The 17,500-nt window shown below is 44.1% G+C and overlaps 2 protein-coding genes across 6 annotated transcripts in view; one reads left to right on the forward strand and one right to left on the reverse strand.

Moving 5' to 3' along the window:
• The window catches only part of ptpn20 (protein tyrosine phosphatase non-receptor type 20), a 35,310-nt gene extending 24,002 nt beyond the window's left edge, over positions 1-11,308 (reverse strand). Inside the window, exons 1-3 of the mRNA XM_031578545.2 lie at positions 10,838-11,308; positions 2,096-2,222; positions 88-251 (exon numbers count right to left, since the gene is read on the reverse strand). Coding sequence (XP_031434405.1) covers positions 88-251; positions 2,096-2,219 — 288 coding nt within the window. The 5' untranslated portion in view covers positions 2,220-2,222; positions 10,838-11,308. The remainder of the gene's footprint in view (positions 1-87; positions 252-2,095; positions 2,223-10,837) is intronic.
• Positions 11,309-11,936: 628 nt separating this feature from the next.
• Positions 11,937-17,500, forward strand: part of mapk8a (mitogen-activated protein kinase 8a) — an 11,009-nt gene continuing 5,445 nt past the window's right edge. For 3 of the 5 annotated variants that reach the window (XR_004164958.1, XR_004164957.1, XM_031578988.1), the window contains exons 1-5: positions 12,435-12,859; positions 13,818-13,986; positions 14,330-14,459; positions 14,932-14,990; positions 16,798-16,936. Coding sequence is in view for 3 of the 5 variants with exons in the window: in XM_031578988.1 (XP_031434848.1) it covers positions 12,811-12,859; positions 13,818-13,986; positions 14,330-14,459; positions 14,932-14,990; positions 16,798-16,936 (546 nt within the window). In the remaining 2 variants the exon portion in view is untranslated. The other 2 variants (XM_012832243.2, XM_031578990.1) reach the window with 2 other exon arrangements.

The following is a 17,500-nucleotide window of genomic DNA, read 5'->3' on the forward strand; positions in this document are numbered from 1 at the left end:
ATGGGCATGTGTGTGTGTATGTGTGTGTTTGTCTCTCTCTGTCTGTGTCTGTGTCTGTGTGTGTGTGTGTGTGTGTGTGTGTCTCACCTTCTCCACTGCCAGCTTGGTGCTCATTGGTCGGCCCTGCAGCATCTCGGGGGCAGTGAACGGAGAAGTCTCTTCTGATTGGCTGCAGCTCTTAAAGGCCAGTGTCCCCGTAGCCGATAGCAACAGGGATCCAGGGGTGATGATAGTACAGATGTTAGTCTGACCTAAAGACACACATGGTGCAGGGGGATTTTAGTGGCACAAGGATAGCAAGGGTGGCAGGATACACAACAGTTCCCAACTGGCCGGTGACCACGGCAACACGCGCAACATGCTGTACACAGGATCCATAAAGGCACACCTACATGGTACAATATGCACTGAAACATCAACACAACACATTTCCTGCTCACACATCTGCTGAGTGTGTGTGTGTGTGTGTGTGTGTGTGTGTGTGTGTGTGTGTGTGTGTGTGTGTGTGTGTGTGTGTGTGTGTCTGTGTGTGTCTGTGTGTGTCTGTGTGTGGTCAGTGGCAGCAGTGGTCTAGTCCCAGTATGGCACGCAGCAGGCGGAGAAGAGGCCATCATGAAAGAGTGGGAGCTTCATGTGATGGAGAATGCGAGGCGTGGGACACGACCTGTGTGTGATAATCTCCCTGCCAGAGTACATCTCCATTATACAGTGGGGAAAATAAGTATTTGAACCCCTGCCGACTTCGCAAGTTTGGCCACTTGCAAAGAAATGTGTGATCTATAATTGTAATGGTAGGTGTATTTTAACAGTGAGAAATAGAATATCAACAAAAAAATCCAGAAAACTGCATTTTATAACATTTATGACTTTATTTGTATTTGATGCAGAAAATAAGTATTTGAACCCCCAAGCAAACAGCAAGAATTCTGGCTCCCAATGACCAGTTATCTGCCCAAGAAGCACACAGATTAGTCCTCATTAGGCCTAACAAGGTACACCTGATCTCAACTGGTGACGTGTATAAAAGAAACCTGTCCAAAGAATCATACTTCACACCTTCAACCTCACCACCATGGGCAAGACCAAAGAGTTGACCAAGGACGTCAGAGATAAGATTGTAGACCTGCACAAGGCTGGAATGGGTTACAAAACCATCGGCAAGCAGCTTGGTGAGAAGCAGACAACTATTGGTGCGATTATTCGTAAATGGAAGCAACACCAAACAACTGTCCATCGGTCTAGGTCTGGGGCTCCATGCAAGTTATCCCCTCGTGCGGTATCGGTGATCATCCGAAAGGTGCAGAATAACCCCAGAACTACACAGGGAGAGCTTGTGAAAGATCTAAAGGCAGCTGGGACCACAGTCACCAAGAAAACCATTGGCAACACACTACGCCGTAATGGTTTGAAGTACTGCAGAACTCGCAAGGTCCCCCTGCTCAAGGAAGCACATGTACAGGGCCGTCTGAAGTTTGCCAATGAACACTTGAATGATTCTAAGGAGGATTGGGAGACAGGATGTGGTCAGATGAGACCAAAATCAAGCTCTTTGGCATCAACTGGACTTGCCGCGTTTGGAGGGGGAAGAATGCTGAATATGACACCATCCCCACCGTCAAGCATGGAGGTGGAAACATTATCTTTTGGGGCTGTTTCTCTGCCAAGGGTACAGGACGACTCCACTGCATCGAGGGGATTATGGATAGGGCCATGTAATGTGGAATATTGGGCTTGAACCTCATTCCCTCATTCCCTCCCATTGAAAACGCAGCCTTCAATAAGTGTAAACCTGGTGACCAACTACAAGAAAAGTTTTCTGGATTTTTTTGGGGATATTCTGTTTCTCACTGTTAAAATACACCTACTATTACAATTATAGATCACACATTTCTTTGCAAGTGGCCAAACTTGCGAAATCGGCAGGGGTTCAAATACTTATTTTCCCCACTGTATATGTGTGTGTGTGTGTGGGGGTGTATGTGTGTATAAGTGTGTGTGTTTGTGTGTGTATATGTGCACGTCTGTGTGTATGTGTGTGTGCATGTGCATGTGTCTCTGTGTGTGTGTGTGTGTGTGTGTGTGTGTGTGTGTTCACCTTTATAGCTGAGGTCCACCATGGCCTCGGCGGTGCCCAGTAGGAGACTCCAGATCTCCTCCTCCCCCAGAGGACCCCCCCTGGCCTCCAGCACCTCCGCCAGAGTCACAAAGGTGCTGCTCATCCTCTGACACACAGAAGAGACAGAAGGCATTATTCAACATAGAAACACATACACACACACACACACACACACACACACACACACACATACACACATCAGAGACAGAAGGCATTATTTAACATAGAAACACACACACACACACACACACACACACACATACACACACACACATACACACATCAGAGACAGAAGGCATTATTCAACATAGAAACACACACACATACTTATGCATACACACACACCTACATGCACAAACATAAACGCAGACATAAGCGCACACACATACACACAATACACATACACACACGAGTAAGAGAGATCTGGACCTTTACGGGGAGTCATGTGTCTGTTAATATTACTGAGTGGTCATCATAATGCGGGGTCATGTGGTAATCATAGTGGTAATCATAATACTGAGTTATGTGTCTATTACAGTTTTTTACGAATGGATAAACACTAAAATCAAAAGTATTACACAATTATCAAAACCTTTACTCAAGGAGCAAAACAACGGCTCAGATTTGCACCACTATAAGCACATAAAATCTGTAACATTACTGAGAGCTGATGCTGTTTCTAATGTGTTTACAGTTTTTCACAGTTGTTAACACCCAAAAAGCGAAAATTCGGCACAATTTGCACAACCTTCACTTCATGTACCAATCGCTCGACCCAATTTGGCACTACTTAACACTGCCTTATCTGCATTAGACTCTGATTTTCTTTGTTAACACTCTGATGTCAATTACACATCACCTTGTCAAAACACAACCCACAATGTTCGGTTGTTGCACACACTTCTCAAGTAAAATCTCAAAGCATCAACCTACAACACACAAATAGTCAAATCTCTAAACATTCAGGTCTGTTGAGCAATTTGCAATCAGGACTGCAGCATAAAAGTGCCTTGAGCCTCTGTTTTGTTTGATGAGCAATGGAGAACGTGGCAGATAACGACAACCAGAGAAGGAGAGGGGTAAGAGTGAGAGGAGGAGGAGGAGGAAGAGGAGGCAGAGGAGGGGGAGGAGGAGGAAGAGGAGGACAAGAAGGAGGAGGGAGAGGAAGAGGAGGCAGAGGAGGCAGAGGACAGAGAGAAGTAAAAGGAGGAGGAAGAGGAGGACAAGAAGGAGGAGGGAGAGGAAGAGGAGGCAGAGGAGGAGGATGAGGACAAGGGAGAGGAGAAGAAGGAGAATGGTGATCTCAAATGAAATCCGGGCAACTCTTGTAGACCATGTTCTCAACCATGGGTTGAGCATGAGGGAGGCTGGCCAGAGGGTCCAACCTAACCTCAGCCGCTTCACAGTTGCTGCCATCATTGAGCAGGCCGGTTTACAGTATTGTACTGTTGTCTCTGTGTGCCAGAATAAACCTTTTGTAGGCCTACACTGAGACATTTTACAAAAGGAGAAATGGCTCATTCTCCAGAGTCATTGTCATTCGTATGGTGTGTTCCATTTCGATGATTGTGTTTTCAATTTTGCCCTTCTGTGTGCTGTAAATGCTTGGTAGTGTGCAGCAAATGCTTAGTTGTGTGTACTCAATGAATGTATGTGTGTGTCTTTTGAAAAAATGGCTGTGTGTACCAAATGAAAACACGAGTTCCATTTTGTGAACAGTTAAGAGATTTGATGGCAAAGAGTCATCTTGCAAAGGGAGTGTCAGGTTTAGCTCTTTGTGTGAGAGGTTTTCAGTTTTCTGTGTTCTGTTTTGAGAAAGCCGTTATTGTTTTGAAAAACGTGTGTTAGCAATTGTGAAAAACTGTAAGCCATGAGTGCTAATCATGTTAGGTCATGGTGTTGATGCTGCTGAGTCATGAGTCTGTAAATATCACGAAGAGCTGACCCTGTTAATGATGCATGTTAATATTGAGTTATGTGTCTATTAACATTATTGAGAGCTGACCCTGTGAATGATGCATGTTAATATTGAATTATGAGCGTTAATAATGCTGAGTCATGTTAGGGGGTTACAGTTTTTCTCGATTGTTTAAGCACGATTTTGATGGTTTTGTTTTTCAAAACACTACACACAATTAGCACAACCACACACCCAATTAGCAAAACACCGCAGATCCTTTGCAAAATGAAACACTCTTGTAAAAAACTATACACTAATTTATCAAAACCATATTTTGTTACCATATGAAACACACACGTTGAATATGACTTAATTCTGTTTGTACCAGTTACACACTGCTGTTGCAAACCTAAAACACTTTGAAAGTGCCAATATACAATAAATTCAAGACCCATGCTGCAGACTGATGAAAATATAATTTATTTCTCTCCATATATCCAAATCAGTCAACATGTCAACATGGAGAATCACAACAAAACATGTCCCAGTTTTCATGCTACTACAGTAGTGTGCATAACACTGTAAGCTCAGCAAATATCATACAAACGTAATATTCTGTATCCAGTACAGGTTACAATTCCAGTAAAAAAAAAAGAGAAAAATAAACTGAAAATACAGTACAGATAAAGTTGTTTCATTTCAACCTGATGTCTTTTTAGGATGTGTGCCAGTGTAGACTGAGTGACCTGATGGACATTATTGAAAATGGCATGGTCACCGATAATGTTGGATTGAATTTCTCTGAGCCTGATAGCATTATTGGCCAAAACCATGTTTATGATCTCTCTCTCTTGTTCTTGCGTGAATATGGGCCCCCTTCCTCCTTTCAAGCTTCTTCTTTGAGCACGTTTTCCTCCTGCTGCAGGTCTTCCTCTTCCTCTACCTCTACCTCCACCTCCACCTCGGCCTCTGGCATGGCCTCCGCCTCTTCCTCTTCCTCCTTCTCTATGAATTCCCCCTCTCACCCTCACTCTTTTTCTTCTGACTCCTTCCATTTTGGTTGAATACAGATGAACTCACCTGCTGCAATTCTATAGTGCTTACATTTTTTTACGATTGGATAAACACTAAAATCAAAAGTATTACAAAATGATCTAACCTTACAGTCAAGGAGCAAAACATCGGCCCAGATTTGCACCACTGAAAGCACAATGTCAGCTCACACTTTTTGCAAAACAATACACACAGTGATTTGCAAAACACTAAACAAACTTGTATACATTAGACACAGAAGTATATCATAATGTCACGTCCTTGCAATTTCAAAACACTGACTGTCAAATGACCACACCTATGAGCCATTGGTTAAACACAGCCATCAAGTTCGCAAACACATGATTGCTTACAGTTTTTCTCGATTGCTTTTACACATTTAGCGAATCATGGGTCAACTTAATCTAATTCTTACATCTTCTTTGCACAGCAAGAGTCTTCTCTGGCGAATGGGTTAACTATTTCTCATTGCTTTCACACAAATTTTAACACACTTTTCAAAACTGTTAACACACTTCTCAGAGAAAGACACGAAACCTAATTGAATAACCATGTCAACACATTGCAGACACCTAGTAGCTACTGAAACTGTTCTCTATATTCTAAATATCGTCAGCACCTGTGTGAACTCTCTGTGCACAACTAATCAAGTAGTTCTCAACCTCTAAAAAAGGTCAATAGATTGATTTTGATACCAAGCATGGATCAAGGAGGCCACCACCAACAACCTCAGCAAGGACAAGGACGAGGACAAGGAAGAGGCCGTGGTAGAGATAGAGGCGCCCCTGTCAGGGGACGTGGCATTCGTTTAAGATGCTCTAATGAAATTAGGGCAACAGTCATTGATCACGTAGTCAATCATCACCTCTCCATGAGAGAGGCTGGCCAAAGGGTTCAGCCAAACCTGAGCCGTCATACTGTGGCATCAATTGTTTGTACTTTTGGCAATGACAATGACACTTAGCTGGCCTTTACAGTCAATTTACTGTACTGTGTTTCACTGTATTTGCACTCTTTGCAACAACCATTTCTATACTTTTGTAAAGTGTGTTGCCACAATACAATGCAGTACTGTAGTTTCACAGAATCAACACACTGGCCCACACTGGTGGCAGGGGGAGAATGTTCACTGCAGAACAGATTTGACCTTTTTACTGTATATTGAAGCCCTTCATTTTGACTTCTTACAGTATCTAATCTAATGTGGAAAAAGGACTGCAATAAATATTTTTGTGTTAGAATCTTTGCCATTTTGTACACAGTAGAACAAATATTGACAGGTCTTACTGTAGTTTAGAATACAAAAACAGAACTACAATATTTTCCTGCATACAAATTTTCAGATTTCAAATACTTTCTGACAGTTAGTTAGAGTTAGATTATTTAGAGTGCTCAGTACAAAACCCAAATTGTAGTATGTTGTCAGTGGTAAAATAGTCAATACTGTGAGGGTGTTGCACAAAAGTTGAAGTGATGGTTTCAGAGGTTGATATTGATAGCTGTAGTTTGAATTTTGTTATCCATTGTTAAATGAATGAGAAAACATACATTTTCAATTGAGCAAAATTGTAGGTTTTGATGGAAATGTTTGATTTTGATGGGTGTGTGGTGTCATTCTGCAAACATCATATAGTGTTTTGGTCATTTCATCTTCTGTTAAGGGCTGTGTGTGAGCTGTTTTGAAAAAGTAAACAGTGAATGGAAAAATGTGCCAAAGCAATCGAGAAAAACTGTAATTGTAGACACACCAAACAGGTTTAAGCACTATAGAAATGCAGCAGGTGAGTTAACTTGTGTTCAACCAAAATGGAAGGAGTCAGAAGAAGAAGAGTGAGGATGAGATGGGGAATCCACGGAGGAGGAGAAGGAGGAAGAGGAAGAGGCAGAGGCCGTGCCAGAGGCCGAGGTCGAGGTGGAGGTAGAGGAAGAGGAAGACCTGAAGCAGGAGGAATCGTGCTCAAAGAAGAAGAGGACCAAATGTATCAAATTCATTTGGAAGGAGGAAGGGGGCCCATATTCACACAAGAACAAGAGAGAGAGAGATCATAAACATGCTATCAGGCTCAGAGAAATTCAAGCCAGCATTATCGGTGACCATGCCATTTTCAATAATGTCCATCAGGTCTCTCAGTCAACACTGGCACGCAATCTGAAAAGACATCAGGTTTAAATGAAACAACTTTATCTGTATTTTCAGTTTTTTCAGATCTTTTTTTTCTTTCCTTTTTTTACTGTAATTGTAATATGTACTGGATACAGAATTTTACGTTTGTCTGATATTTGCTGAGCTTACAGTGTTATGCACACTACTGTAGTAGCATGAAAACTGGGACATGTTTTGTTGTGATTCTCCATGTTGACATGTTGACTGATTCGGGTATATGGAGAGAAACAAATTATATTTTCATCAGTCTGCAGCATTGGTCTTGTGTAGTGCTTGGTGAATTTATTGTATATTTGCACTTTCTCTGTGTACTTCACTTACACTACTCTAATCACTGAGACATAGAATTGCTAAAAGTGTTTTAGGTTTGCAACAGCAGTGTGTACCTGGTACAAACATAATTAAGTCATATGCAACGTGTGTGTTTCATATGGTAACAAAATATGGTTTTGATAAATTAGTGTATAGTTTTTACAAGAGTGTTTCATTTTGCAAAGGATCTGAGGTGTTTTGCTAATTAGGTGTGTGGTTGTGCTAATTGTGTGTAGTGTTTTGAAAAACAAAACAAAACCATCAAAATCGTGCTTAAGCAATCAAGAAAAACTGTAATGCTCATCACACACACACTCTTATTTAAACACCCATGACACACACACGTGCTCTTATTGAAACATCCATCACACACACACACACACACACACACACACACACACACACACACACACACACACACACACACACACACACACACACACACACACACACATTCGCACAACACTCGCTCTTATATAAACACACACCTGATTACTGTAACACACATATCTCACCTCCACGGATTTAAAATACACACCTGCTGCTATCAAAACACACACACCTTCTCCTATTGAAACACACACACCTTCTCCTATCGAAACACACATCACACTTGTAGCTGCTGTTATGTAAGGCAGCTCACCCTTAAAGGGGAAGCCAGGCTCCCTTATGTAAACGTCAATAACCTCTTTTAAAGGGAATGCCCGGCTGCCTGGTTAAAGCCACATTATGTAGGTGTTTATAGTTTGATCAGGAATGTTTGTCTTCCCACATATGATCATCACAGTTTCAAAATCATTTTGATGGTTTATGACCACCCAGGCGTGTGTGTGTGTGTGAGTGTGTGTGTGTAATTCTGTCCTGTTTGTGTGTGTGTGTGTGTCTGTGTGTGTGTGTATGTGTGTGTGTGTGTGTGTGTGTGTGTGTGTGTGTGTGTGTGTGTGTGTGTGTGTGTGTGTGTGTGTGTGCAATTCGGTCCTGTGTGTAGGTGTGTGTATGGCCTCCCAGGCTTGTCTGAAAACATAGGAACAGCTTACACAGCACAACGTCGCCACATACAGTACATCTCTGACTTATGTTAGTTAGCTAGCAAGCTTTTATCAGTACAAACTGTGCTGTTGTTGGTGCAGCATATGTCTGTTAGCTGTTAGCTCTTCATCTCAGAGTAAAACTCTATAATTGCCCCTTAAAACACACGGCTGAACTCCACAACACAGCTTACACTCAGCAGACCAAACACACACCCTCACACATATGAGAGAGTGACAGAGGGTCAGCTCTTTAGGTTAATATAGGATTCCACCCACCCCGGTAACCCCGTTAACCCCAGTAACCCCGGTAACCGGCCATCCTCACTTCCTGTCCCGCCCACTACAGATAATCCCCCTGCAGGGAGAGTCCCAGAAGCAGGAAGAGCAGGAGCAGGAGAAGGAGCAGAGGAAGAGGAAGAGGAGGAGCAGAGGAGTAGCAGAGGAGGAGGAAGAGGAGGAGCAGAGGAGGAGGAGGAAGAGGAGGAGGAGGAAGAAAAGGAGAAAGGCAGAAGGAGGAGCAGAGGAGGAGGAGGAGGAGGAGAAGGAGCAGAAGAAGGAGCAGAATAGCAACGTGAGGAGGAGGAGGAAGAAGAGGAAAAGCAGGAGGAGGAGCAGAAGAGGAAGAGGAGGAGGTGGAAGGACCGGAGGAAGAGCAGATGATGAAGAGGAGCAGGAGGAGGAGGAGGAGGAGCTAAGATGCTGTGCTTAAACTCAGTGCCGTGTGATCATATGTACTCTATGCTGTGTGTGTGTGTGTGTGTGTGTGGGTGTGTGCTTGTGTGTGATCCTATTCAATTCAATTCAATTCAATTTTATTTATATAGCGCCATAACAATACAATTGTCTCTAGGCGCTTAATGTATTCTATATGTATTCTAATATGTATTCTATGCTGTATGTGTGTGTGTGTGTGTGTGTGTGTGTGTGTGTGTGTGTGTGTGTGTGTGAGAGAGATCATATGTATTCTATGCTGTATGTGCTTGTGTGTTTGTGATCATATGTATTCTATGCTGTATGTGTGAGTGTGTGTGTGATCATATGTATTCTATGCTGTTTGTGTGTGTGTGATCATATGTATTCTATGCTGTATGTGTGAGTGTGTGTGTGATCATATGTATTCTATGCTGTGTGTGGGTGTGATCATATGTATTCTATGCTATGTTTGTGAGTGTGTGTGTGATCATATGTATTCTATGCTGTGTGTGTGTGTCTGTGCTCTGACTGTTTTATGACTGAGTTTATGTGTGTGTGTGTGTGTGTGTGTGTGTGTGTGTGTGTGTGTGAGTGAGTGTGAATGTTTGATACTCTGCTGTTTGTTTGTTTGTGTTTGTGAGATTCTGTGCTGTGTGTGTAATTCTGTGTTGTGAGTGAGAGAGATGATTTGCTGTGTGTGTGTGTGTGTGTGGTTATGTGTGTGTGGTTATGTGTTGAGAGTGTGTAACTCTGTGCTATGCCTGTGATCTGAGACTGTGCTGTGTGTGTGATTCTAAACGGTGTGTGTGTATAGTGTTGTGTCTGTGAGCTGAGGCTGTAGATAATCATTGTGCGAGTCCAGATATATATGGTTGTATATATATATATCGTCTCCGGGGATCAGGGTGTGTGTGTGTGTGTGTGTGTGTGTGCGTGTGTGTGTGTGTGTGTGTTGGGCAGGTGTGTGTCCTGAGCACCTGTGGATTCAAGATGTGGAGGTCACAGATGTGGGTAAACACACAGAGAACCTCCCACAGCACAACCAAGGTAACTATCTCCAGAAACAAACACACACCGGACACCCAGGCCCCTAAACTATCTGCAGGATAAGAACAGTAAAATGGATCAAACAACCATCAACAGGACAACCCAAGATGTCAGAACTAGAGCACACAGACTGGTACAGCTGAGCTTAGTGGTTCTTAGCTAAGAACTGAACTGTGTGTATGTGTGTGTGTGTGTGTGTGTGTGTGTGTGTGTGTGTGTGTGTGTGTGTCTGGGAGAGCAGCAGCAGAAGAGTCCTCAGTAAATTCAATGTCAACTCTGACGAGCTTCCTAAACCTTCTCATTCTCCCCTCTAAATCACACCACAACATGGCCACAGATATCACCCTACTAGCACACACACACACACACACACACACACACACACACACATGGAAACACACTATGGGAAACGCATTTGCACCTCTATCAGAGCAACGCAGTGGTGAACGCCACGGGGATAACAGACAAATAATCTCTTCTCTAAGAACGCTATTTTAAACATCACTGGAAGGTATCTTTACCTTCTATCATCCGCTATTTGCAGAGAGTGGGTATTTCCCTAAAACTTCGTATTGGTCCTGGCTTCAACGTTGTCCGCCCGATCAGACGCTCTGTCACCAAGCACCGTCTCCACAACGCGCTTTCTTCTGTACACAAACACCGCCACCCGTCCTCAGCGCGTCGCCATGTTATAACCTGAGAGTTACAGTGAGCCCTTTCCTTTCAAGTCCGCTAATTTAACACTATTCTTAGCACATGGCTGTAAAACCTCAAATAGGATTACTCAAGCCAGTGTGTGAGGGTTTGACGAGAGACGTGGAGCAGGGGCTGGTCGCCAATAGGAGCGATGAAGACTTCTGACTTTAAGCCGTCTGCCACCGCACCTTTCTTGGCAAAAAGTTAGATAAGGCAAGTATAGATAATGATTTGACAGGTGTTCAGATCTCTGCCTTGCGTCATTTTAGCAGGGAAAAGGGACAGGAGTCTAACCACCCAGGCCGCGCTGACCTGCAGGGTCGCGGATAGACGCCGACGCACAGCAGCACCCCCCCCCCCCCCTCACACAGACACAGTCTCTCTCTCTCTCCCTCGATTTCTCTTTCTCTCTCACACACACACACAGACACGGTCTTTCTCTCTCTCGATTTCTTTCTCTCTCACACTCTTTTTACCTGCTGCCCCATAGTGTCTTGGGCTCATGTTTTCTTTCATTCTGAGTTCTGAAACACATTTTCACTGAGCTGGGGTCCATATTCTACCACAAACATATCGTATAGGCCTACCCGACAATACATTTATCACTCTGTGTAGGCGAATTAAAATAGCCTTTTCGTGGAAGCACCGTTAGCCTAAGCAGTGTCAGTTGCCCCAGGTCTCACTGATCCCATTGCGAAATTGATTGAATCATTACATGTTTCTGCCTATACGTTAGTGATGCATTACATCTATAGTAACACCAGTATAATGCATAACAGTAACGCTAGTGGAAAAGATATCAGATGACATAAATTATTATAATGTATATTACGTTACCTAAATATAGCTACTAACTATATACTATAATTGCATTTCTGATTTATGTCATTGTGTAATTTTGTCAATATTTGACTTTACCTGTGATCGATAAACACGTTTATTTGCAGGTGTAAAAGGCCACTTTATGAACTCATCCTGTGGTGTAGAGGTACATCATTGCCAGGAGGAGACTGTTAAACTAAACCGTGCTGGTCTGCTTGATGTTGCTATGGACACCTGCGGAGGCTTGATGCATTCTGATGGCGGTAAGTCAATTAATTTGACTTCGGCTGTGGGAGAGAGACGGATTCGACAACGTGAAAAGATGAATAGATAGATGTCTGCGGGGTGCGGTGGGGAGGGGGCACGGAAGTGAGTGGGCTGCGTGTGACGTAGGGCCCATATCGTGTGCCGTGAGCTCGGATCTCCCGGCTGTGGACGGAAGCGCGTGAAGGCGGTGAGGTCATGTTCCCCGACGCGATCAGCCGAAGCGGCGAAAACTAACAGTCTTAAGACACGATTATTGTTTCCTCGTGAGGACCGGATCCTTCCGTGACAAGCAGGAGTAGTCTCCGCTCTATTCTCTGGAGGTAGGCTGGGCTCGCGCAGTCCTAAACCCCGGCATTGTTTGCGCGTGGGGGAGGTGTTTTGTCATACGGATTGATTTTTGCCTTGGCTTAATGGATGCCGTCGTTGAGAAATTGAGAAATTGTGTCAAAATGTTATGTGGTTGTAACAACAAGCTCCGTGACGTTTGTCAGATCTCAAGTGGTGCATTGTTGTTAAACCGGAGCCGTACAGCATCCGTGCCCGCACGAGCCCCCTGGCTGTGGTTGGTCGATGGTCTGTGATGAAGCAAATGTTTTCATCCCGAGATGTTTATCTGAGTTCAGTGTTTGTGGTGTGTAGGCCACAGCAGCCGCCGCCGCATATTCGGTGACTCAGCTTTCAGTAAAAAACCGGAGAGCGACGCATCCGCATGGGGACGGGTGCACCTGCGCTAGCAGAGTACGTGATGGAGCGTCTTCGTAAGTGCGCCGCCTCCCTCTCTACCTCCCGGCCCACATCGCCAAGGTGAATGCTTGCAAGGGCGGTGCATCTGTAAAAGCGTATGGTTCGTGGACTCCGACAGCTGCCCGGGACTAGCTCGTTGACTGGAGCCTCTTAAGCCGGCATCAGGCCTCGGCCCGCTGCTGCACCGCTGGTTAGCCGGAGGAGAAAGCACCGCTTGCGGTTAATAGAAGGCACCATCTGCGGTTACGGACGAGCCGTCAGGCTTGGTAATGATCGCAGATGGAGGGCAGGCCTGCCAGTTTGGCGAAAAGAACGCGCAGGAAACTGGCAGAGCCAATCTCGCGCATCGAACGGAAGAGTTGTGTTGTGGGACCCACGCAGCCCACCGACACCCACCGTTTCTTCTCGCATACGCCAGCTGCCACTATTTTGAGCCCCGCTGACGTAGGTAGCAGTCCCCGCTGCAAACGTAATTTACGCAGTGGTCCCACTCCCGACATGATGTGGTAGAAGTCGTCTCATCTCCATGAACGCTATGCATCGGGTTGTTTTCATTTTAGATGATTGCTCGGTCTGTTCAGGGTTTACGATATGATATTTTATTATTATGTTTAATGAAATATGCATGTAAATAGGGTGGGATCCCAGTTTGCAGTGATTGATGGTATTGGCTCAATGTGTGTGTATGTAATTAACTTGTGCCTGTTTTTTATGGGACACTATTGCTCAGTTTACATTAGCCCATGCCATACAATCTTATATGTTTGCGTTATTAATGTATATGTGTGTGTCATTTATGATCTTAACAGTGCCTTCCATAATTATCAAGAGATTAACCCTGTGTATGACTGTGTGTGTTTGTGTGAATGTTTACCTGTGTGCACGGTTGTGTGTGTGTGTGTGTTTATGACTGTGTGTGTTTGTGTGAATGTTTACGTGTGCGCACGATTGTGTGTGTGTGTTTTGTCACAGGACTACAGAGGCCTGTAGTGTTTAATGAGACCAGCGGGAGTGTAGATTCCATCATGAATAAGAACAGGAAGGAGTTCTACAGCGTTGATGTGGGTGATTCCACATTCCGTGTTCTAAAGCGGTATCAGAACCTGAGGCCCATCGGTTCTGGTGCTCAGGGCATTGTATGGTAAGCCTCTGTTCTCTCTCTCTGCGCCACACACACACATATATCTCTCTCTGCCACACACACACACACACACACACACACACATATCTCTCTCTGCCACAAACACACACACACACACACACACACACACACAAACACATATCTCTCTCTCTGCCAAACACACACACACACACAAACATCTCTCTCTCTGCCAATCACACACACACACACAAACTCACATCTTTCTCTCTGCCACATACACATCTCTCTCTCTGCCACACACACACACATCGACAGGCCCACATGTTCATGTTCTCTGTGTGTGTGTGTGTGTGTGTGTGTGTGTGTGTGTGTTTGCGCGCAGCTCTGCGTATGACAGTCATGATGAGCGCAATGTGGCGATTAAGAAGCTGAGTCGGCCCTTCCAGAATCAAACACACGCCAAGCGAGCCTACAGAGAACTCGTGCTCATGAAGTGTGTCAACCACAAAAATGTGAGTAGCTGTGAGTGTGTGTGTGTGCATGCAAAGACTCTGTGTGCCTGTATGTGTGTGTGTGCATGCATAAGTCTGTGTGTGTTTATATGAAAAACTGTAAAACTTGCCATCCAAGTAGAGTAAGACCATTATTGTGGTTTAATGGCACTAGCAGTGAGTAGAGTAGAGTAGAGTAGAGTAGAGTAGAGTAGAGTAGAGATGAGTAGAGTAGAGTAGAGTAGAGTAGAGTAGAGTAGAGTAGAGTAGAGTAGAGTAGAGTAGAAGCATTATTGTGGTTTTATGGCGCTAGCAATGAGTAGAGTAGAGTAGAGTAGAGTAGAGTAGAGTAGAGTAAGACCATTATTGTGGTTTTATGGCACTACTAGTAGTAGAGTAGAGTAGAGTAGTCTGTTGTTGAAATGTTGAATCGTGTTCATATGTGGAGGGATTGTGTGTGTGACCGTGTGTGTGTGTGTGTTTGTGTTTTCAGATCATTGGGCTCCTGAATGTTTTCACTCCTCACAAGTCATTAGAGGAATTCTCAGATATGTAAGTAATCTGACCAATCACAGCACCACTCAACTTAACCGCCATAATCACCACAACAACACACACATGCCCAACACACACACACACACACACACACTCAAGTCATTTATATGGAGTCATATAGAGCTGAGGACACACACCTGCCCAACACACACACACTCAAGTCATTTATATGGAGTCATATAGAGCTGAGGACACACACATGCCCAACACACACAATTCAATTCAATTCAATTTTATTTATATAGCGCCATACCAATACAATTGTCTCTAGGCCCTTTACAGAGCCCAGAGCCTGAACCCCCTTAGTGCAAGCACAATGGCAACACGGGCAAGAAAAAACTCCCTGTTAGTCAGGAAGGAACCTTAAGCAGAACCACGGCACATAAGGGGGTACCCATCTGCTTGTGGTCGGCCGGGTGGAGATAGGAAGGGGGGATGGGGGAGGGTTGTGTGGCAGAAGGGGATGGGAAACAACAGGTGTTGTACATATCCTGCATTTGGTAGATGTACATAATATACTGTATATACAGACATCCGGTGGTAAATACATGATACAGACAAGACCAGTTTAGTGGGTATACACTGTGCTCATAGGTTTACTGTTACAGGGGTAAGGGGAGTAGGAACAGAGAAACATGTTAATGGTGGCAATAATATACAGTATATTGTATATAAATGCTAGCATAGGGTATGAGGTAGAGTGGCCGAGGGTTTCTACGGGTAGACCGGGTGGAGAGACTACAGCAGGGTCCCATAGCGAAGATAGTCTGGATTAGGAGAGAAAGAAAAAGAACAGAGTGAGTGGGTAGAGTTTGGCTGTCCATATGCGTAGATGAGGAGTAGTGGGGGTGAGGAGCAATGTTTCCACTTCCATCAGCAATTGGAACATGCTATAAGGGAGAGAGAACATTTTTGTTAGTAGACATTTATTTCAGAAAAAGATAAGGAGATACCTTTGGGTAGTAGATTTACAGTAGGCAATATGGCCATTTTATCATTATTATTCTAAGCATTGGCAATGTGATATGAGAGAGAGAGAGAGAGAGAGAGAGAGAGAGGCTGCCTGGCTAGGTGTATGGGAATATTATTTACCGGTAGTATATTATTTAGATTTTAGTCATAAGCTTTGTAGGGGTGCACAACAGTGCCCAATTTTCTGGTTTCTGTATGCTGTACCCGGGATCTGTCGCATTCCTTCTCGGTACAACATACGCTGTCTGTAGCCCAGTTTAGTTGATTAGGGGGGTATTGCATGTGTTTAGATTTGTTTGATTTATGTAATAGGGTAAAATATTTAGTTGCATATGTTTTTTGAGTCTGCTAGCGGTTGCTATTTCGGGTGAAATTCGGTTTTCGGTTGGCTAATCTGTGGCTAATTTGCCTTTCCTAACAGTTTGGCGAACTGTTTTACCTTGTAATTTACCTTGTATTTACCTTCCTGTTGACTTGGTGGAGGATCCACCAAGTCAACAGGAAGGCGGCGGGCCCTAGTCAGTGGTTTAAGGCAGTGGTTCCCAAACATTTTACAGTCCCGTACCCCATGTTTGTAACCGCCGCCACGCCCCTCCCCCAGCGCACATATTCCGCCTTCAGACTATTTAGATTGCCGTAAATATGTCTATGGCACACGGCTACGGGCCCCCAAAAGCCACGGGCCCAGGTGTGACCGCACCTGCTGCACCCCCTATAATTACGCCCCTGACTCCAGCTCACTTAGTCCCTCATACTCATTTTATTTCTTCTCTTTTTGTTTCTCTCTCTCCCTCTCTATTTCTCCCTCCCTCTACCCCCTCCCTCTCTGCAGGTATCTGGTGATGGAGCTGATGGATGCTAACCTGTGTCAGGTGATTCAGATGGAGCTGGACCACGAGCGTCTGTCTTACCTGCTTTATCAGATGCTGTGTGGTATCAAACACCTGCATACAGCTGGCATCATACACAGGGTTAGTCTCTCTCTCTCTCACACACACACAGTGTACACACACACACACACACAGTGTACACACACACACACGCATGGATTTTTACCTGATTGTAGATATTCACACGGACACTGACACACAGTCCCTGTATTCTACACAGAATATTAGAGTGAGGGGTTGACATTCCACTTTTGTCCAGCAGATGGTGATGCACTCTTTCTGTGTGGAGCCAACTCACTAGATTGCTCTCTTTTTCCGTCTCCATCTCCCTGTCGTTTAGGGATCGACCAGTATGCCTTTTTTGGGGGGCCGTTACCGATATTAATATCTAATGGCTTAGGATGGCTAATAACCAGTATTTAGCCGATATTCAGTTATAATATTTGGCTGTTTTAAAAGCAAAACACACAAGGGGAATTCTAAAGAGTTCTATGAGAAAGAACAAGCAATCTTACAGATAATACACCACCAGGGAATAATCATTGTTTTACAAACTTAAGAGTACAAAAAATCAGTTTACAGACTGGCGTGAATTTATTTTTTTCTTTATATAGACTTGTAGTTTTCTCTACCACTTCATGACGT

Source organism: Clupea harengus, chromosome 13, assembly GCF_900700415.2.
Source record: "Clupea harengus chromosome 13, Ch_v2.0.2, whole genome shotgun sequence".
NCBI classification, from domain to species: Eukaryota; Metazoa; Chordata; class Actinopteri; order Clupeiformes; family Clupeidae; genus Clupea; species Clupea harengus.